The sequence below is a fragment of the Globicephala melas genome, chromosome 8 (genome assembly GCF_963455315.2).
Source record: "Globicephala melas chromosome 8, mGloMel1.2, whole genome shotgun sequence".
NCBI classification, from domain to species: domain Eukaryota; kingdom Metazoa; phylum Chordata; class Mammalia; order Artiodactyla; family Delphinidae; genus Globicephala; species Globicephala melas.
In genome coordinates, this window is record NC_083321.1 from 7,351,629 (window position 1) to 7,373,124 (window position 21,496).

The following is a 21,496-nucleotide window of genomic DNA, read 5'->3' on the forward strand; positions in this document are numbered from 1 at the left end:
CCCTGCTGACCCTCAAGAAATCATGTCTCCTCAGTTCACCCAGTTTGGCCCCAAAGTGCAGTCTCTTAGTAGGTAAATGCTTCTCACCTAGCTACCCCTTTGGCTTTGACAGTAATGCAGATTAGCTTATCGGATCAACTGGAAGTCAGTGTAGGTTAGGGCCAAAGGAATCATTTTGTAACTGTAGAGATGACCAGTATTAGAATGGGCCACCTTGTAAGGTAACAAGCCTTTGTCAACCCTAGTCTTTAAACAGAGCTGATTGTCAGATGCTGGAAGTCACTCTCAGTGGATGGGAACGCTGGGGCTGGACTGCTAAAGTCCCTCAGAGACCCCTTGTTCTGACGCCTTTCCCTTGGCTGGGGAGGAGAGAAGAGGTGGGCTGCTGAATGGCCTGGGACCTGAGGGGAGGAGGGCCAAAGGGGAAGTCGCCGTGTGTGAGGACTGGAGGACTAGGGACAAGTTGTGTTTACAGCCTTTGCCCTGCTGTCCCAAACACAGCCCACTTTCCAAAGCTGTTCAAAGGCACAGCTCCAGAATCTGGAGATCTGAGCGCCATTCTGACTTACAAGCTTATAATGAAGGCTTGGCAAAGTCACTTTCCTTTCTGGTTCTTATTTTTCTCATCTGGAAAATGAAAGGGTAGGATCTGATGAGCTCTCAGTGCCTTCCAGCTCTGGCTGGCTCTGCCTCTCGGAGCAGGTCATTGAGCCAGTAGCCCTGGGGTGTGTGGGGACAGAACCACCACAGGCTTCCTTCTGATCGCTACCCTGCCCCGGCCCCTGTGGCTCCTGCTGGCTAGGGGTCTTTTTCTAACTTGCCACATTCTTGCCCCAAGTGTAATTCAGCACCAGGCATGAATAGCAGGAGATCTGGGTTCCAAAACAGCCCTGACATGAACTAGCTGTGTGACCTTTAGTAACTTTCCTTCTCTTGAGCCTCAGTTGCCTCACCTGTAAAACCAGAGCCATGGCTGGACGAAATGATCGACTTGCTGGGGTTGATAGCTTTAGGCACTTCCAGGAGTCAGGTCCCTGTTAGTCCAGAAACTAGGGGAAGCCCCACTCCGTAGCTGACCCCCCAGAGTGAGAAGTCATCCACTTGACAGTGAAAGTGAAGCTCTGAAACGGACTTAGAACCAGCCCCCTGACTCTCCCTGACTCTGCCACCAAGCATCTCTCAGGAGACCCCCCACTGATAGCATTTCCGTTGTCCATAAGAATCTCCTCGCCACCCTTTCCTTTGCAGTGGGTAAAAGAGACAGGCAGGGCTGAGTTTAATAGTTTTAAGGATGGGCTGGCAAGGCCCTAAACAGAAGTGTCCTGCCCGAGGTCACATAGCAAAGAAGAGAACCCAGGTGGCCACAACTCAGCCCAGTGAGAGCCCTCCCTCTCCAACTGCACACACGCTGCCTACTCCACCAGCTCCTGGGCTTTTCTCTACACCTCACTTCCCAGCCCTGGGCCACCAGCAGCTTTTGGACATAGGGGAAGCAGAAACCGCCCTAGAGGACCACACCTCAGAGAACAGCAGGATCTCCCAGGTGGTTTTGCTGTGAGGCTTCAGGCAGAGAAGGCAGGCCTGAAAGCCGACCTCCAAGAAGGCGTGGCTCCAGAAAGATGGCAAATAAAAACCCGGAGAGCCAGCACCGCCTGGAGACCAGCAGGAGGCCAGAGGAGCCACTCAACAAGCCACTCAGCTCCTGGGCCTTGGAAGTGGTGAGCTCACTGAGGCAGGAAGAGCCCTGGGAGGGGCTGGGGACTGCAGATAAGGGTCCTGCGGGCAGATAGATGGGGCAGATGGAGGGAGGCAGAGGTTCGTGGTCCAGATGGTGGAGGAAGTTCGGGGGGAGAATCACGGCAGTGGGCTGACACACAAGTCACACTGGGACAGCTGTGCACACTCACACGCATCCAGAGAGACAGATACGCACATCCACATGCACACGCACCCAAAGGCAGGTACAAGGAAAAGACAGCCCCTCACAGGCAGGCCTCACCCCAGTCAGACAGACCAACCTAGCCCTGCCTCATTCACCTGGAGGCATGCAGTGTTGAAAGAACTCCCTCTCCCACCTGCACACCCATCTAGAGACATCTATCTACCTATCTGTATTTCAGATGCCCATGGCGTCCCCCCAAACCCTGCTCCTCTGCCTGCTGGTCCTGGTGGTCACTGAAGGCCAGGGTCAACAGGCAGCCATCCCAGGCTGCTACTTGCACTGTAAGTAACCCTGGGAGCAGAGAGCTGGGTGGGAGCAAAGAGCTGGGTGGGAGCAAAGAGCTGGTGGACTGGACAGAGGGGCAGGCAGCACCCTCGAGGGACCCAGTGAGGCTCAGGCAACAGGAGCTGGGCGAGCCTTCTCCAAGGCACCATCTACCGCTCTTCTGTCTTCTTCTAGCCTTCAATGTGACGGTGCGAAGTGACCGGCAAGGCACCTGCCAGGGCTCCCATGTGGCACAGGCCTGTGTGGGCCACTGCGAGTCCAGCGCCTTCCCTTCCCGTTACTCGGTGCTGGTGGCCAGTGGCTATCGACATAACATCACCTCCGTCTCTCAGTGCTGCACCATCAGCAGCCTGAGGAAGGTGAGGGGGCCCAGCTCGGTGGTGCTTGTTGCGGGTAGGGGAGACAGAGGAGATGGGGATCTAAGATGGCCTGAGGAAGGGGACTGGAACAGACACCCACCTCTCCCACAGGTGAAGGTGCAGCTGCATTGTGGGGGGGACCGGAGGGAGGAGCTGGAGATCTTCACGGCCAGGGCCTGCCAGTGTGACATGTGTCGCCTCTCGCGCTACTAGCCCATCCTTCTCCCCCCGCCACCCTCCCCTTGGTCAGAGGGTTTAATGTTGGAGTATATCCTACATATCCTGAACCTCAGCAAGGACAACAGCTCCAACCCTGTGAGAAGAGGGGCATTTCTGCCTCTTCCCCACCTCTGCCTGGCTTCCTAACCAGTCCTTCATCATTTCATCTCCCTCTTTGTCCTAAATAAAGCAAGCAGATCATGAGTTTCTCTCTTTATTAAATCTACCCCCAGCCAGGGAAAGGGGAACAGACCATGGTTACTGTGACCACCCACCCTTGCCCCAGGACACAGGGAATCTTCTGCCTGTGCCCTCACCCCTCCCCCTGCCCAATAAATAAAAAGGGGACAAGGATGTACAGGGCAAGGGAGGGGAGGGAAGGAAGGAGGGTGCCCCAGGCCCAGGATAATGTCTGTGTTGCAGGTGAGCTGGGGGAGAATAAATAGACCATGGATCCCATGGTGGGGTGAGGAAGGACCTCCCGCTGGCACAAGGTGGGGCAGGTGAGGGGCCGAGTCCCCTTGCCCTAGGCTGGGAGCAGGGGGTGGGAACCTGCCTGCAGTCTGTAGCCCAGCTTTGTGGGGCAGAGGCAGATCCCTGATGGCAGCTTCCTGGTCAAGCTTGCCCTGGTCAAGCCCTGCCAGGACGGCCTGAGAGTTCTGTTGCCCGGACCCCCATCTCTCCTCCTCTCCCCCCAGTGGAAACTGCCCAGGCTGGGCCAGGCAGGAAGCCCTCCGAGCCCCCTCTGGCAAGGCCAGGAGTAGGTGTGTATCTCTCTGGACCCCTGGGCAGGAGGGAGGATGGAGGGGCTGACAGCTCTGGGTTTAGCTCCTCCCCTTCTGGAGATCTTTAGCTCTGACCTCCACCGGTGGCCACCTGGGGTGTAAGCCGCTGGAGCGGGGCCTCTTTGGCCCCCTGGGTCCCCTGTAACCGGCGTAGCCGTAGCTCCTCCAGGCCTTGCCACAGCTCCTGACGTTCCTGGGCCTTCTGCTGTTCCCTGGGGAGAGAGGGTGAGGCAGTTCCCTTACCTGGGGCCCCACCTGCAATTCAGCCTCCCTCACCACCACCCCACCTGCAAAGAGACTCCACTTAGGGGAGAAGGCACTAAGGAGAGACTGGTCCCAGCCTGTGGTCATGGAGTAGATGGATCAGCCTGGCCCTGAGAGGCCCCAGCTGAAGTATAGGATGCTCCATACCTGGAAGAAGTACTTGGGAGGATAATTGGAGGATGCAGGGGATAACTGGGCTTGGATGCCCCAGCACTTGGCAAAAACATAGGGAAAGACTTTAAACATCTGATCAGGTGGGATGTGGGTTGTCCTCTTCGGTTCCCTCCAACCATTAGGAACTGGTTCTTTTCTGCTTTTCTCCCCTCTCCCTCCATGTCCAGCCTCCCAGCACTCACTGCTGCTTTTCCAGCTTGTAGGAGGCTGTGAGCTCATCAAACAGCTTCCCATTCATCTCCATGAAGGTCTTGAGCACATTGTAGATCAGAGACACAATGGTTCTTGGCAGGGTCAAGGGAGGGGGTGAGAGATGAGAGCAATTTCAGTTGGGTCCCACCTCCCTCTCTGGCATTCTGCCTGTCCCTGTGTCCCAAATACAGCATGCAGCCCTGAACACCACAAGCACCGCCCTCTGCCTGCCCCTTTCACCACCCCTCTGCCATCTTCGGATGCCTTCCCTGATCCTCTCCAGCTAGCAGTAACCCCAGTTCTGGACTGGCTGGCCCTGCCCCAGGTTCTGTGGGTTAGGTCAAGGCCTGGGCACTCACTGATTCCAGTGCTCCTTGGAGACTTGGTAGAGGGTCCCAAACACAGCAGGCAGCACAGTATGGCAGTTGTCCTCAATGAGGCTCAGGATATACTCATTGTTCCAGAAATACAGAGCCCGCTCTGCAACCTGGGGCAGCGAGATGGCAGAGTAGGCGCCTGGCAGTGGCTTCCCTGCACATGCAAGGCCTGGTATCCATCCCCAACCCAAAACCCAGGGCGCCCTGCCCTCCACGCACCCCGTCTTCAGGGCTCATCTGACCCACGGGAGGAAGCAACATGGTGAGGTGAAAAGAACACTGGATTAGGAGTCCAACGCTCAGAGGAGAATCCTGGCTCCACTACACACTGGCCACGTGATTTTGGACAGGGTATTTAACCCCTCAGCCTCTGTTTTCAAATCTGTAAAGTGGGGCTAATAATAGCTACCTCCATACGGCTGTTGTAAGCATCAAATGAGGTATTCAGTAAACTGAAGGAAAAATTGACAACCACCAGGTATGGCTCATAAAAATGAAAGTCTGCACACACGTGTAGGAGAACACTGGTTACAGCCAGCCTGGATGGTGTGGAGAAGCCTTGCTGGGCTCTGAAGTGGGGCTAATGAAATCTAAGGCCACTAAGGAAGCGGACAACCATCCGTCCCATTCATGGACGTTTGCTAAACATCCATTTCAGTTTATGAAATGTGCTTATGCTGCCATCTCTTCGGCTCTCATCACCACCTGTTGGCCCATTCTACAGATAAGGAAGCCTAATCTGACTCAGAGTGGTGAAGTGATTTGCTCAAGGCTCCTCAGCCAGTGGGAGGTGGATCTGAGGCTTGACCCCAGGTCTCCTGACCCTAAGACCAGCATCTCCCCATTATTAGACCCAGGAAGGTCCAGAGGAGAAACTGAGGGCAGAGGAAGCTGTGTTAGGTCAACTTGCCAACCTTACCAGTCCATACCCTGGCTCTCACCCCCACCCATTCCAGCCCCATACCTGGAAATGGGGGCTGGACACACAGCGAGCCACCTGCTTGAAGAGGGGCTCCTGGATCTTCACGAACTGGGAGGGCTCAATGACATCCAGAATCTCTTCCATCTCCCCCAGAAACATCACCTGGGGTGGGGGAAGGGACACAGGGAGCAGCAGTTCCCACCTCCCCTGACACACACCTGCCTGCCCTCTGGAAGCTGAGCCCTCCCAACCTCCCTGTGGTGGACATCAAAGCCCTTCTTCATACCTCCTTCTGGGTACAGGTTTTTGGCCAGTATTTGAGCAGACCCCGGATCACCTGTGGGAGTTGAGGCAGAAAAGAGTCAGACCTGCAGGGGTGGGGGCTTGCCCTTCCCCCCAGAGGTACTCACATGCTCTGTCAAAGTGGCATCCTTCTCCAGGAACTGTACCACACAGTATGCCAGCTGCAGCGGGGCGTGGTGGGTGAGGAGGAGGCACAGAGAAAGAGGACAGGGGTCAGGAGGGGACCAGGACAGGACGCTAGACATTGGCTCATTTCCTATGTCTATTCTCTTAGTCACCAATCATTTACTGACCACCTAGGATACACCAAGCACCATGCTTGGTGTGCAGGGACACAATAATGACCTCACAGGGGAAACATTCAGCAAACTAGTCCTTACAAATTTTACAAAAGGTTCCTTAACCGGAATCTGTATCATGATCTATGGGAATACAGAAGGAGGAGAGCTCAAGCCTGCACAGGCAGGTCAAGCGGGAGGGGGCTGGGAAGTCTTCAGAGCTTCAGCTATGTCTGAGATCGGCCTTAAACGGTCATGGGGATTCTCTACGGTAGACGGAACAGAATTAGTCAAGAAAAAGGTGAGAGAGGATCCCGTGAGTTCACGCTTTTAGTGTGGCTGAAATCAGAGTGTCAGGCTGGCTCTGCGGGCCCGGGTGGCTGCCCTGACTCTGTCAGGACCTCTCTGCCGTGGCAGGACCAGGCCTGGGCCTTACCTGGGCGTGAAAGACAGACAGCGACTTGACAGAGTGCAGGGGAATCAGGACTCGAACCAGAAACTGCTTGTGCTCGGTCTTCAGGGGCAGCGCAAAGCCGTTGATGATGCTGAGGAGGGGGCAGAAGAGATGAGGAGGGTTGGCATGACTGGGCCTCAGTCCCTCCTCCCAGAATCCTGAGGCTCCAGCTGATGCCCAGAGAGAGTCACCTTCCTAAGATCTCCAGCAGCTCAGCCACGCCATTGAAGTGCTCGAGTTCATAGATGAACCTTTGAGAGGAAGAAAAGGATGCAGAAGGGCTCAAGGCAGTTGGAGCAGGCCCAGCCCTCCTCTCTGTCACCCTGCCTGCCCACCCCCAGCCTGCACATCAATCCAACTCTCTCCCCACCCAGAGGCTGTGCTCCCTTCCCCAAACCCCAAACGAGGCCCCACTGAGATCCACACCCACCTCTTTATTACCCTTCTCAGCCCAGCCACCAGTGCCACTCTGGGTCCCAGCTCAAACCTTTCTTCTTCTTCTTTTTTTTTTAAATTTTTATTGGAGTATGGTTGCTTTACAATGTTGTGTTAGTTTCTACTGTACAGCAGAGTGAATCAGCTATACATATACATATATCCCCTCTTTTTTGGATTTCCGTCCCATTTAGGTCACCACAGAGCATTGAGTAGAGTTCCCTGTGCTATACAGTAGCTTCTCATTAGCTATCCGTTCTATACATAGTACCAATAGCATATATATGTCAACCCCAATCTCCCAATTCATCCCACCCACCCTTTCCCCTCTGGTATTCAAACCTCTCTTCTATGAAGCATTCCAACTCGTCTCTTCCTCCCCGAGACCCTAACCCTCATTACCTGGTCCCCATCCAGTCCATAGGCACCTAGCCTGAGTCCTCCACTCCTCATGCCAATCAACCAAAAGAATGACAAACACTTACAGTGTCTATTCTGTGCTATGTACTTCTCAAAATTATCCCAGGAGGTAGACCTTATTAGATCCATTATATAGATGAAGAAATCAAGGCTCAGCAGTTCAATGAAACTTGCCGCAAAGTTAATAAGCAAGGGATCTAATACACTGAGCTCCTGGAGGAGAGGGATCGTGCCTCACCTATTTTTTAGCTAATAACGATAAAAGCTAATGTTTCAGAGTTCCGGCCTTGGTCCAGGAGCTACACTGAGTGCTTTGAAGGCACTGCCTCATTTCATCTTGATGATTATCTCTGTGTAGCATAGTTATCATTCCCATTCTAGAGACGAGGAGACTAGGAGAGAGCTTAAATAATTTGCCCAAGTTCACCCAAATATTTGAACCAAACTCAAACACAGACCATCTAGCTCAAGAGCCAGTCTCAACTACAAGGCAATGTGGGTCCCTGATGCCCAGTGGGCACTGGCGCTCAATACATATTTGCAGAAAGAATCTCATTCTTTGGGTCCTTAAGACCTGGTGTGACATTAGATCCTAGGCCCCCTGAACTGACCTAGTCCCTGCAAACCACTTCATCTCTCAGCCTCAATTTCCTCATCTGTAAAATGGAAATAAATACCCTTTCTCTACTGATCTCACAGGATTTGTATAAGCAAAAATTATATAATATGTTGCCAAGAAGAAACTGGGCCCCCAAGCCCAGAAGCTTTTGCTCTGTCTTCTCCCCATAGCTCTCTCCCTCCCTCCCCAGGTCCCAGCGGGGTAGGCCGCAGGCACCCACCGGAGGAAGATATGGCTGCACTGTTTGCGGATGTAGGCCCGGAGCCCCAGGAACTTTCCATAGACCCTGTGCAAGATGGTCTTGAGGTACTCACGCTCCCGAGGGTCCTCGCTATCAAATAGCTCCAGGAGCTGTGGGACACAGGATCAGGGGTTAGGAAAGAGGCCAAGCCAGGTTGCTTCCATCCTATCCCCACGCCACTCAGAGAGCCTGCCCCTGCCCCATGACACCACCCGGCCTGGGCTCCCCACTTCACCATCAGGACAAACTTTTGATCCACGTATCTCTTGGCCACGGAGGGCTGGAAGTCTGGGCTCTCCAAGAAACGCAGGAAAAACTCGTATACCAGCTGGAGGAGGGGAACAGACAGAAAGGTGAGTTCAGGAGCAGCCTCCCCCCTCATCCTGCCCTGTGGCCCTCATCCAACAGTTCGGGGCCTAAGGAGACCCTCTACCCTCTCCTCGGATCTCTTCTGAAACTCAGATCCCTGTCTTCCCCAGCCCTCATACCTGAAGATGTGGCCATGAAGGCTCAAGGTTGGGCTCATCCTCTTCAGGGTCAAATTCAGGGTTCTCACTGGGCGGCAGCGTCCGGAAGATATTCACTGAGATCTGAGGGGACAGAGTCAGGGTTCTCTACGGAAGAACCCTTGAAGGTGGAAACCAGGACATCCCTCATCCAAAGTTTGATGGGCCTCAGCACCTACCCAAGCAACCAGTTCACTCCTTGGCAATCATTACCTGAACATCTAGTTCATGGATAGACCTGGGCCCAGGGTTGGGGACCCAGGGGTGGATGAGATACATCCCTGCCCTCTATCAGGTGCAGTCCAGCAGGGAAGACGAGATGGGAAGTGGTAAGGTCTAAGGACATTCTAAGCAGCAAAAGGGAGATTTCTAGCTTGGGCATTGAGAGAGGCTTCATGGAAGAGGCAGCACCTGAGCCAGGCCATGGCGATAAGGAACGTGGTGGGAGTGCACACCAGGCCTCAGGAGAGCATAAGCAAAAGAGCAGGGTGGGACAAGCCCAGGAGGCACTGAGTTACCTACACTGGCTGGGTGCTGGGCAGCAGTGGGGCTGGGACAGGGGTTGCGCGGGAGGAAGATGTGGGCCTCGAGGCCAAGCCAAAGACTGTGGGTTTATTCTCCGCACGGGGGCTCCGCAGGCAGGCTTAGGGTTCCCATGGGCACCAAGCCCTCCCCCAGAGGCCAGGTGCCAGGTACTCACCATGCGGATGATGTCTGGGTAGACAGGCTCAATGAGGACCCCCCGAGTGCTCCCCACACACTCCACCAGCTCATTGAGCGCCGCCCGCTTCACCTCCTTCCCCTTCAGGTCGGCCACACAGTCCAAGAAGTCAAACATCACCCCACACTGGGCCAGCTTCCGGCTCAGCAGCTCATGCAGCTCAGAGGCTGGCACATCTGGGGAGGAAGGAGGGGGCTGAGCCTGGGCCCCAGCTGCCACAGCTCTGGGCAGGGGCGGGCCCTCCTAATCCCTAAGGCTGGCTCCTCTGCCCCCCAGACCCCATGCTTTTGTGCCATCTCCCACTCCTTGCAGAAAGCAAACAACTTCTGTCCCATCCTCCATTCTTGTGAAGTAAAGGAGCTTCATCTCTTCATCCTAACCTAGGCTCAGAGAACACGATAGCCTGACTTTAAAGCATGGGAACAGACCCTGGCTGCCTGGCCTTTCCACAGGTGCCCAAACAGCCACTGCCTCCCTCTCATAGGCGGCACTCTGTTCTAAGAGCCAGAAGTGGGGAGGAGAGCCAGCACCGAGGACCTCTCGGGTGCCTCTGCCTCAGCCAGTTGGGCCCTGTAGCCCAGAGCTGGGGGGACCTCACGGTGACTGCAGGGAAGCGTGCTAAGCACCTGCCCCAGGACCCCGGCAGCAGCTGGGCTGGTAGTGGCCTCCTGGAACCCAAGCTGTAGGCCCCACCCTTGGCCCTGGTCTGCCCCCCAGGGTGGCGCCACCTCCAGATGCCCCACCTCCAAGGATGACAGGCCAGTCAGGCCATGCGTCAGCAGAGAGGGTAGAGGGCTGGGAAGTGGCGGTCAGGTGCTGGAGTCCCTGGCCTGGAAGGGGCCGTCCAGACTCCCTCTGATCGCAGCTGCCAGCTGCTTCCCACCACCCCACCCCCAAATCTCACTTGCCCACTCCAGGACTCAGGTAGCCCCGGAGCCAAGACCGGGCTCACCTTTGAGCAGGGGCAGTGGGATGAGTTCCTGCTGGTTGCTCTGATAGCGGAATTGAGAGGAGCTGTGGGACCGCCGGGGCCGGGCCCTGCGGAGGGAACGGCGGGAGAAGCCGTCCACCTTGTCGGGTGGGGGCACCGGGGACAGCCCTGGGGACGAGGGGCTGCCGGGGGTGCTCGCGGGGGGCAGCTTCGTCTCCATGGCGGTCAGGCGGTGGGCCAAGCCTTCAGAGCCCCTGAGCTTCCCTCTGGGCCTGCAGGATGCTGCGTGAGGCTGGGCTGACTAACTTGGGCCCATCCTGTGCGGTGGGGAGGAGCACAGCACAGTCCTGGCCCCCCCCCCAGGGCCTCTGGCAACTGCCCAGTCCTGGGGGGCAAGCACGGTAGAGAGGAGGATGGCTCAGGTCTCAGGTCCTTCCTGAGGGTCGGAAGAGTCCAGTTAGGGTTCCCACCCTGGCTCTTTTAAAAAAGAAGTCAGGGCAGAGAGGTCAGCAAGAAAGAGACAGAGAGAGCCTGTCAGTTCTTTCAGGACAGCCTGTGGGGCTGCGGCGGAGCGCCCAAGTCTTCTTTCCCTCCTACCCTGGCCCAGACCCTGAAGAGAGGTGCAGCCCTCTCCCACAGGAGACAGGGCCCTCCCTTCTCCCTGACTGAAAGGCCCCAGACTCCAAAACAACCCATCTCGAAATAGGGCCTCTCCCGCCAGCCAGACCTTACCTGGAACGGGGACCTCGTTCCTCATCCCTGGCCCCTAACAGAATGGGGCCCCCGTTTCTGCTCCACTAATCCAGTCACCAGGGACTTCCCCAAGAATGAGGGTCCCATCCCCCTGCCCCTCCACGACCCGCAGCCTCCCCCCGCCTCAGTTTCTCCTTCCTCGCTCCCAGATCTCATCTGCCTCTCGAGGGGGGGCCACTCACTTCTCAGATGCCCAGACTTTGGTCGCCGACCCTCCAGGGGCTGCCGGTGGGGAGGGAGCAGCTGTTCAGGGCTCCCGAGCCGCGGTCCGGTTCAGGGCGCTGGCGCTGGGCGGCGGCGCTCCTGGGTTCTCTCTCTGGCTCCGGGGGGGCCGGAGCGTGCACCCAACTCAGCCCCGCGTCGGGGCGCGGGCGCGCGACGGGCTCTGGGCTGGCCGGGGCAGCGCGCAGACCTCTCCTCAAGTCGTGGCACCCAACCCGCGCAGCACCACAGGAGCCCCGGCTCTGTGCGCACCGGCACCCGCCGCCCAGCTGCTCACGATGACATCAAGTCACCTCCCCCAGTCGGCCCGCACATCCCCGCGGGTTTGGGGGCCGGGGGCGGGGTGGGTGGGTGGGGTGCTGCGTCAGGAAGTTCCCGCCCGGGGCAGCTGGGAGATGTAGTCCCCTCACCAATAAAAGCGGCTGCCTGACCAAAGGGGTAATCCCTGCGGGCACCCAGGGACAAGACTGAAGCTGAGCGGGAAGGGGTCCAACTGGCGCTGGGTTCCTGCTTTCTGCAAGGGAGACTGCATAGGGAGAGAGGAAAACTCAGGAGTCTGCACCAGGAAGCTGGGGGCGATGCCAGGACTCCGGCAGGAAAGAGGCCCAATCCTATGCCAGGCCCAAAGATTTGGCCTGCTCCATCTGTGCCCCAGGCATTCCACCCCCAAGGGAACCCCACCCTCACTCCAGAATGGCTGGACGCTTCAAAACCCCAGTAGAAACTGGCACTGGACTGGTTAATAGTCTGCAGTGAGCCAGTGCCTGCTGGGAGGGGTGTGGTGCACCCAAGGCTGCTGGGAAATGCAGTCCTTCCTCAGGCCTGCAGTCCCCCTCCCGTCGCTTGCTGTCTAAGGTGACATCATGATCTGGGTTTAAAGGGCCAGCCTAGGAGTGGCAAAGCATCAGAGCAGGGGGTGCTCCATGGTGCTGCCACCCCACCCCAGGCAAGCTAGCCTCCCTGGATGGAACTCCCAGCCCCTTTGGGACCTAAGATGTGCTACTGGGGTCTCCTGTTCAAAATCCTGCTGCAGGGTATCCAAGGCACAGGTGGACTTCCAGGAGTTTGGCATTCCTGCCAAAATTTTCCAGCTTGTAGTCCGGGACCCCCTTCCTAGCACTCTGGACCCCAACACCTTTCATTCCCCTGGACTCCATCCCCTACAATATGCTGTGAAATCTCCACCCAGCAATTTTGTTTGTTTTGTTTTTTGAATTTTATTTTATTTATTTTTTATACAGCACATTATTAATTATCTATTTTATACATATTAGTGTATACATGTCAATCCCAATCTCCCAGTTCATCCCACCCCACACAACCCCACCCTGCCATTTTACCCCCTTGGTGTCCATATGTTTGTTCTCTATATCTATGTCTCTATTTCTGCCCTGCAAACCAGTTCCTCTGTACCATTTATCTAGGTTCCACATATATGTGTTAATATACAATATTTGTTTTTCTCTTTCTGACTTACTTCACTCTGTATGACAGCCTCTGGATCCATCCACGTCTCTACAAATGACCCAATTTTGTTTTTTTTTTATGGCTGAGTAATATTCCATTGTATATACGTACCACAACTTCTTTAACCATTCGTCTGTCCATGGGCATTTAGGTTGCTTCCATGACCTAGATATTGTAAATAGTGCTGCAATGAACATTGGGGTGCATGTGTATTTTTTTTTGCATGTGTATTTTTGAATTATGGTTTTCTCTGGGTATATGCCCAGTACTGGGATTGCTGGGTCATATGGTAATTCTATTTTTAGTTTCTTAAGGAACCTCCATACCGTTCTCCATAGTGGCTGTATGAATTTCCATTCCCACCAACAGTGCAAGAGGGTTCCCTTTTCTCCACACCCTCTCCAGCACTTGTTGTTTGTAGATTTTCTGATGATGCCCATTCTAACCGGTGTGAGGTGATACCCCATTGTAGTTTTGATTTGCATTTCTCTAATAATTAGTGATGTTGAGCAGCTTTTCATGTGCTTCTTGGCCATCTGTAAGTCTTCTTTGGAGAAATGTCTATTTAGGTCTTGTGCCCATTTTTGGATTGGGTTTTTTTTTTTTTTAGTATTGAGCTGCATAAGTTGTTTATATATTTTGGAGATTAATCCTTTGTCGGTTGATTCATTTGCAAATATTTTCTCCCATTCTGAGGGCTGCCTTTTCCTCTTGTTTGTAGTTTGCTTTGCAAAAGCTTTTAAGTTTCATTAGATCCCATTTGTTTACTTTTGTTTTTATTTCCATTACTCTAGGAGGTGGATCAAAAAAGATCTTGCTATGATTTATGTCAAAGAGTGTTCTTCCTATGTTTTCCTCTAAGAGTTTTATAGTGTCTGGTCTTACATTTAGGTCTCTAATCCATTTTGGGTTTATTTTGGTGTATTGGTGTTAGGGAGTGTGCTAATTTCATTCTTTTACATGTAGCAGTCCAGTTTTCCCAGCACCACTTATTGAAGAGACTCTTTTCTCCATTGTATATCTTTGCCTCCTTTGTCATAAATTAGTTGACCATAGGTGCATGAGTTTATCTCTGGGCTTTCTATCCTGTTCCATTGATCTATGTTTCTGTTTTTGTGCCAGTACCATATTGTCTTGATTACTGTAGCTTTGTAGTATAGTCTGAAGTCAGGGAGTCTGATTCTTCCAGCTCCATTTTCTTCCCTCAAGACTGCTTTGGCTATTCGCGGTCTTTTGTGTTTCCATACAAATTTTAAGATTTTTTTGTTCTAGTTCTGTAAAAGATGCCACTGGTAATTTGATAGGGATTGCACTGAAGCTGTAGATTGCTTTGGGTAGTATAGTCATTTTCACAATATGATTCTTCCAGTCCAAGAACATGGTATATCTCTCCATCTGTTTGTATCATCTTTGATTTCTTTCATCAGTGTCATAGTTTTCCGCATACAGGTCTTTTACCTCCTTACTAGGTTTATTCCTAGGTATTTTATTCTTTTTGTTGCAAAGGTGAATGGGATTGTTTCCTTAATTTCTCTTTCTGATCTTTCATTGTTAGTGTATACCAATGCAAGAGATTTCTGTCCATTAATTTTGTATCCTGCAACTTTACCAAATTCATTGATTAACTCTAGTAGTTTTCTGGTGGCATCTTTAGGATTCTCTATGTATAGTATCTTGTTATCTGCAAACAGTGACAGTTTTATTCCTTCTTTTCCAATTTGTATTCCTTTTATTTATTTGTCTTCTCTGACTGCCATGGCTAGGACTTCCAAAGCTATGTTGAATAATAGTGGTGAGAGTGGACATCCTTGTCTTGTTCCTGATCTTAGAGGAAATGCTTTCAGTTTTTCACCATTGAGAATGATGTTTGCTGTGGGTCTGTTGTATAGGGCCTTTATTATGTTGAGATAGGTTCCCTCTATGCCCACTTTCTGGAGAGTTTTTATCATAAATGGGTGTTGAATTTTGTCAAAAGGTTTTTCTGCATCTATTGAGATGATCATATGGTTTTTTTGTTTGTTTGTTTGTTTGTTTGTTTGTGGTATGCGGACCTCTCACTTTTGTGGCCTCTCCCATTGCGGAGCACAGCCTCCGGAGGAGCAGGCTCAGCGGCCATGGCTCATGGGCCTAGCCACTCCACGGCATGTGGGATCTTCCCGGACCGGGGCACGAACCCGTGTCCCCTGCATCGGCAGGCGGACTCTCAACCACTGCACCACCAGGGAAGCCCGATCATATGGTTTTTACTCCTCAATTTGTTAATATGGTGTATCACATTGATTGATTTGCGTATATTGAAGAAACCTTGCATCCCTGGGATAAATCCCACTTGATCATGGTGTATGATCCTTTTAATGTGTTGTTGGATTCCATTTGCAAGTATTTTGTTGAGGATTTTTGCATCTATATTCATCAGTGATACTGATCTGTAATTTTCTTTTTTTGTAGTATCTTTGTCTGGTTTTGGTATCAGGGTGATGGTGGCCTCATAGAATGAGTTTGGGAGTGTTCCTTCCTCTGCAAATTTTTGGAAGAGTTTGAGAAGGATGGGTGTTAGCTCTTCTCTAAATGTTTGATAGAATTCACCTGTGAAGCCATCCGGTCCTGGACTTTCGTTTGTTGGAAGATTTTTAATCACAGTTTCAATTTCGTTACTTGTGATTAGTCTGTTCATATTTTCTGTTTCTTCCTGGTTCAGTCTTGGAAGATTATACCTTTCTAAGAATTTGTCCATTTCTTCCAGGTTGTCCATTTTATTGGCATAGAGTTGCTTGTAGGAGTCTCTTATGATGCTCTGTATTTCTGCGGTGTCTCTTGTAACTGCTCCTTTTTCATTTCTAATTTTATTGATTTGAGTCCTCTCCCTCTATTTCTTAATGAGTCTGGCTAAAGGTTTATCAATTTTGTTTATCTTCTCAAAGAACCAGCGTTTAGTTTTATTGATCTTTGCTACTGTTTTCTTTGTTTCATTTATTTCTGCTCTCATCTTATGATTTACTTCCTTCTACTAACTTTGGGTTTCATTTGTTCTTCTTTCTTTAGTTCCTTTAGGTGTAAGGTTAGATTGTTTATTTGAGATTTTTCTTGTTTCTTGAGGTAGGCTTGTATTGCTATAAACTTTCCTCTTAGAACTGCTTTTGCTGCATCCCATAGGTTTTGGATTGTCGTGTTTTCGTTGTCATTTGTCTCTAGGTATTTTTTGATTTCCTCTTTGATTTCTTCAGTGATCTCTTGGTTATTTAGTAACGTATTGTTTAGCCTCCATGTGTTTGTGTTTTTTACGTTTTTTTCCCCTGTAATTTATTTCTCATCTCATAGTGTTGTAGTCAGAAAAGATGCTTGATATGGTTTCAGTTTTCTTAAATTTACTGAGGCTTGATTTCTGACCCAGGATGTGATCCATCCTGGAGAATGTCCCGTGTGCATTTGAGAAGAAAGTGTAATCTGCTGTTTTTGGATGGAATGTCCTATAAATATCAATTAAATCTATCTGGTCTATTATTTCATTTAAAGCTTGTGTTTCCTTATTAATTTTCTCTCTGGATGATCTGTCCATTGGTGTAAGTGAGGTGTTAAAGCCCCCCACTATTATTGTGTTATTCTTGATTTCCTCTTTTATAGCTGTTAGCAGTTGCCTTATGTATTGAGGTGCTCCTATGTTGGGTGCATATATATTTATAATTGTTATATCTTCTTCTTGGATTGATCCCTTGATCATTATGTAGTGTCCTTCCTTGTCTCCTGTAACATTCTTTATTTTAAAGTCTATTTTATCTGATATGAGTATTGCTACTCCAGCTTTGTTTTGACTTCCATTTGCATGGAATATCTTTTTCCATCCCCTTACTTTCAGTCTGTATGTGTCCCTAGGTCTGAAGTGGGTCTCTTGTAGACAGCATATAGATGGGTCTTGTTTTTGTATCCATTCAGCAAGCCTGTGTCTTTTGGTTGGAGCATTTAACCCATTCACGTTTAAGGTAATTATCGATATGTATGTTTCTATTACCATTTTCTTAATTGTTATGGGTTTGTTTTTGTAGGTCCTTTTCTTCTCTAGTGTTTCCCACTTAGAAAAGTTCCTAAAGGAACTTTGTTGTAGAGATGGTTTGGTGGTGCTGAAATCTCTTAGCTTTTGCTTGTCTGTAAAGCTTTTGATTTCTCTGTTGAATCTGAATGAGATCCTTGCCGGGTAGAGTAGTCTTGGTTGTAGGTTCTTCCCTTTCATCACTTTAAATATATCATGCCACTCCCTTCTGGCTTGTAGAGTTTCCGCTGAGAAATCAGCTGTTAACTTTATGGAAGTTCCGTTGTATGTTTTTTGTCGTTTTTTCCCTTTCTGCTTTCAATAATTTTTCTTTGTCTTTAATTTTTGTCAATTTGATTACTATGTGTGTTGGCATGTTTCTCCTTGGGTTTATCCTGCCTGGGACTCTCTGCACTTCCTGGACTTGGGTGCCTATTTCCTTTCCCATGTTAGGGAAGTTTTCGACTATAATCTCTTCAAATATTTTCTCTGGTCCTTTCTCTCTCTCTTCTCCTTCTGGGACCCCTATAATGTGAATGTTGTTGCGTTTAATGTTGTCCCAGAGGTCTCTTAGGCTGTCTTCATTTCTTTTCATTCTTTTTTCTTTATTCTGTTCCATGGCAGTGAATTCCACCATTCTTTCTTCCAGGTCTCTTATCCGTTTTTCTGCCTCAGTTATTCTGCTATTGATTCCTTCTAGTGTATTTTTCATTTCAGTTATTGTATTGTTCATCTCTGTTTGTTTGTTCTTTAATTCTTCTAGGTATTTGTTCTTTAATTCTTCTAGGTGTTTGTTCTTTAATTCTTCTCGGTTTTTGTTAAACATTTCTTGCATCTTCTCGATCTTTGCCTCCATTCTTTTTCTGAGGTCCTGGATCATCGTCATTATCGTTATTCCAAGTTATTTTTCTGGAAGGTGCCTATCTCTACTTCATTTAGTTGTTTTTCTGGGGTTTTATCTTGTTCTTTCATCTGGTACAAAGTCCTCTGCTTTTTCATTTTGTCTGTCTTTCTGTGAATGTGTTTTTCCTTCCACAGTCTGCAGAATTGTAGTTCTTCTTGCTTCTGCTTCCACCCAGCAGTTTTGCCTAAATAAACAACTGGTCCATGTGAGCATCAGGAGTGGGCAGTGAAACCTCGCGATGAAGTCAGGGAGTGGGATGGGGCCCTTTTTAGAGTCTTCCTCACTCTGCCTTAGGCCTTGTTGACCACTCAGTACCCCAGTGGAACCACCCAGCCGCCTTCCCTGCTGCAGAGGGAGCCTGGGTACCCAAGAGGTACTCACCTACTGGAGCAATAAAGAGCAAAGGCCACAGTTAGCCAGGCTGAGATCCAGGATGAAACCCTTTGCTCAGCAGGTCTTATCCATTTGGCTCTTGGTGACCTCGTCTGTCAACTGGAAACCCATAATCTCCTCCTTGCCCATCTCCCAGGCTCAGGAGATGAAGCCTCTCCCACGCCCCTGCAGAGGAAGCTGGGGGAGGGCAGGCCCACCAAGCCTTCTACAACCAGGTGAGGACCCCGAGGCCCAGAGAGGAGAAGTGCTTTGCCCAGGGTTACATAGCCTACCATCAAAGCTGGGACCACGGTCCATGCCCCCACCTCCCAGCCTAAGTCAGGTGCACGCCAGCACCAGCCCCCCATCCCAGGTCCCCTGGGGGCTAGTGCCCTGAACTCTGAGGGTCTCCAGGCCAGGTTGGCCATGGAGGGTTGATGCTTTGTACAAAGGGGGTGCTCAGTTTGAGGACTGGGGCACTGAAGTGTGGAGGACACACATAAGACTTCCTGCAAGAAATAGCCTTTGAACTGTGTCTCAGAATAGATACAATGTCACATGGCAGGGGGAGTTGAAAATTATTTTTTAAATCATCTTTCTTGGGGTATCATTCACATACCACAAAATTCACCCAGTTTGGTGTTGTTGTTTAATGAGTATAGAATTTCAGTTTTGCAAATGAAAAAGTCCGGGAGATTAGTTCCACAGCAATGTGAATACACTTAGCACTACTGAATTGTACTTCTAGAAATGGTAACATTTATCATGTATATTTTACCACAATTCAGACAAAATGCAAAATCCAGGCCCTCCACCATGGCCAAGTCAAAAGCCACAGCCCCCAGGCTACCTTCCGTGATCAATTTTACACCTATCATGATCCCACTGAGGACATTGCCAGAGGGGCTTCTTCTGGGTGGGCCATTCCTAGGGAAGGGAGAGCCTCCCCCTAGGGCCCCTGAGGCCTATAGAACCTGGTTTGCCTTATAAGTTCCTACCTATCTGATGTGGGGAGGCCCCCAAAAAGCCCCACAAAGCCTGGCCCTCTCCTTTTCATTCTGTGGGGAGGAACCCTGGCCCCATGCTTTTCCAGACCCCTTGAGTTCTCTGAGATCCCGTTGTCCAGTGCCCAGGGCCACTGTATTTGTTGGATTTCTGTGGAGTTCACTGTGTACTGTCTAGGGGGAGGTGGCAGGAAGGAACTTTCTATCCCTCTGAGTCCTATCTACTTCTCTGTTGTGGCACAGACACTGCACTGTGTCCTGGTCACAGAGGGAATCAGGCTTAGGAGTGGACTCACAAGCACCCACTTCTGAGAGACAGATGTGGCTCCTAGTAAAGTTACAGTGAAAGACAAGATCTGAGTACAGCCTCAGTGGCAGGAAGCCAACCTAGGAAGCAGCCACCCCAGATTGGAGGTCTGTCTGGATATAGGGAATGGCCCGGTGTCCCCACCCTTTGCAGGTGGTACTCTCCATTCCCACTGCAGGGGAATGGTAGCTCCCTCCTAGATGGAACATAAGGACAACTTTTCCTAGACTCGAGAATATGCCTTTCTATTCCCACTGCCTTTGGGAGGAGAAGTGATGCTTGTCATTCACTTGCTCCACAGGCACTTAGGCACACAGCCTCAGTTTTCCTTTCCATAAAATGGGGGTATTAATAGTGCTGTTGCCAAAATCTTGGCTCCCTGTACACCAATGCCGAATAAAAATACGGAGACAGAGATTTGGAAGGTAAGAAATAGAGAGGCTTTTTAAATTTTCTTTGCCAGGCAAAGGGAAGACACAGTAGGCTAGCACCTCAAGAACTGTGCCCCCCTTCCTGGGGAATTACAGGGATCCTTATAGGGGAGTTCGCAGTCCGAAGTAAGTGATAAGGATCAAAATGGTGAATGTCTTGTATTCTTCTTGCATTATTTCAAAACAGTCACTGCTGGAGTCAGGCAAGCTGGTAATTGGGTCCAGCAGCCCAGTAATTGGGTCCGTTAGTCTCTGGGTTATTGGTCTGGGACCTCCTTTCTGAAATGCAAACAGCTACAAGGGGTGATTTGCTACTAGAGATTATAGGGAGAGCAAATACCAGGTGCAGAATGTAAATTACACAGGATTAGTGGTGACAGGTTAGCTTTGTGAAGGGCAAATCTAACTACAGACATTACAGTTTAGTAACAGTTAACATAAAACTAGGATTGACTCACTCTTTCAGGCCAGGTTATGTTTCTTCTCTAGCCTGTTCACTGTTCCCTTTATTTACCTTGTCCTCAGGAGAGGGAAAACTTCATTTCTATTTCTGCTGCGACAGTGCCTCCCTCATGAGCCTATGTGGTAAAGAGCAGATGAAGTCATGCATGTAAAGTGACAAGCCCAGGGTCCAGGACATCACATGGCTCAACTCATGGTGTCTATTATTTTTATTATTAATTTAATGAACACTCGATGAACACAGCTCTGCCCCTGGCCTGTCATGGGGGTCAGGCAGACCTCTTGATTCATTCCACAAGCATTTTCTGAGCAGCCATCTTATTAACCAGTCTCCTAGAATGGGGCCTTCCTAGTGTTCCCCACAATTCTCTCAGAGGCTGTTCTTCAATCCCTTCCAGGTAATGAGCCTTCCGGCCTACTAACCCGACCCCAGGCGAAGGGGAATAAAACAGTCTCACCAAAAGGAGCAGTGACTTGCCTGAGGCCACACATAGCTGGGACTGGAATCCAGATCCCTGACCCCTCAGGCCAGGGTGGTTGCCCTTGCTTCCGGCCAACTTTTGGCTTTAGCTTGCAGTAGAGTCCATCTCCCTAGTAAGGCTAAAATGGAATTATAATTACCTGTGGGTATCTCCTAAGTCATCATGATGTAAGGGAGCTTGTGTGACTAAACCTGTAGAGCAGGAGTGGGCCAACTTTTCCTGTAAAGGGCCGGAAAATAAATATTTTAGGCTTTGCAGGCCTCTGTCTCAAGTACTCAACTCTGCTATAGCAAGAAAGCATCCCTAGAGAGTACTTAATCAAATGAGCATGGCTGTCTTCTACTAAAACTTTATTTGTGGACACACTGTGAATTTCATATGATTTTCACGTCATGAAATCACATTCTTCTTTTGATTTTTTTCCAACTATTTGAATATGTAAAAACCATTCTTCCCTGGTGGTCCAGTGGATAAGACTCCACACTCCCAATGCAGGGGGCCTGGGTTCGATCCCTGGTTGGGGAACTAGATCCTGCATGCATGCCACAACTAAGAGTTCGCATGCCGCAACTAAAGAGTCCACGTGCTGCAACTAAGAAGTCCTCATGCCGCAATGAAGATCCCATGTGCCACTACCAAGA

The 21,496-nt window shown here is 50.4% G+C and overlaps 2 protein-coding genes across 5 annotated transcripts; one reads left to right on the top strand and one right to left on the bottom strand.

Moving 5' to 3' along the window:
• The first annotated feature begins 1,644 nt into the window (after positions 1–1,644).
• Positions 1,645–2,887, top strand: GPHA2 (glycoprotein hormone subunit alpha 2). 2 transcript variants are annotated; one of them, XM_030833693.3, is made up of 4 exons: positions 1,670–1,718; positions 2,121–2,223; positions 2,402–2,586; positions 2,698–2,887. In XM_030833693.3, exons 2-4 carry the CDS (start codon positions 2,121–2,123, stop codon positions 2,797–2,799), a joined length of 390 nt encoding a protein of 129 aa, XP_030689553.2. In that variant the 5' UTR covers positions 1,670–1,718; the 3' UTR covers positions 2,800–2,887. The 2 variants fall into 2 exon arrangements, with proteins under 2 accessions (XP_030689552.2, XP_030689553.2); XM_030833692.3 differs by having other exon boundaries at positions 1,645–1,718; positions 2,402–2,887.
• A 119-nt stretch (positions 2,888–3,006) lies between these two features.
• On the bottom strand, positions 3,007–12,093 carry PPP2R5B (protein phosphatase 2 regulatory subunit B'beta). 3 transcript variants are annotated; one of them, XM_060302949.1, is made up of 14 exons: positions 11,363–12,093; positions 10,449–10,863; positions 9,476–9,672; positions 8,758–8,859; positions 8,505–8,597; positions 8,249–8,379; positions 6,746–6,805; positions 6,537–6,645; positions 5,930–5,983; positions 5,806–5,856; positions 5,562–5,681; positions 4,580–4,707; positions 4,211–4,312; positions 3,007–3,802 (listed from the first exon to the last, which is right to left on the bottom strand). In XM_060302949.1, the coding sequence occupies exons 2-14, from the start codon at positions 10,645–10,647 to the stop codon at positions 3,655–3,657; spliced, it is 1,494 nt and encodes a 497-aa protein (XP_060158932.1). In that variant the 5' UTR covers positions 10,648–10,863; positions 11,363–12,093; the 3' UTR covers positions 3,007–3,654. The 3 variants fall into 3 exon arrangements, with proteins under 3 accessions (XP_060158932.1, XP_030689547.1, XP_060158933.1); XM_030833687.2 differs by having other exon boundaries at positions 10,449–10,904; XM_060302950.1 differs by having other exon boundaries at positions 10,449–10,534; positions 11,363–12,090.
• Positions 12,094–21,496: the final 9,403 nt, after the last annotated feature.

Excerpts from the sequence above, each read along its gene's own strand:
- GPHA2 (XM_030833692.3), top strand. The coding sequence starts at position 2,121 with ATGCCCATGGCGTCCCCCCAAACCCTGCTCCTCTGCCTGCTGGTCCTG. Across the intron at positions 2,224-2,401 it reads CCCAGGCTGCTACTTGCACT|CCTTCAATGTGACGGTGCGA; the intron begins GTAAGTAACCCT and ends GTCTTCTTCTAG.
- PPP2R5B (XM_060302949.1), bottom strand. The coding sequence starts at position 10,647 with ATGGAGACGAAGCTGCCCCCCGCGAGCACCCCCGGCAGCCCCTCGTCC. Across the intron at positions 9,673-10,448 it reads CCCACTGCCCCTGCTCAAAG|ATGTGCCAGCCTCTGAGCTG; the intron begins GTGAGCCCGGTC and ends CTTCCTCCCCAG. Across the intron at positions 8,380-8,504 it reads ATCAAAAGTTTGTCCTGATG|CTCCTGGAGCTATTTGATAG; the intron begins GTGAAGTGGGGA and ends TGTGTCCCACAG.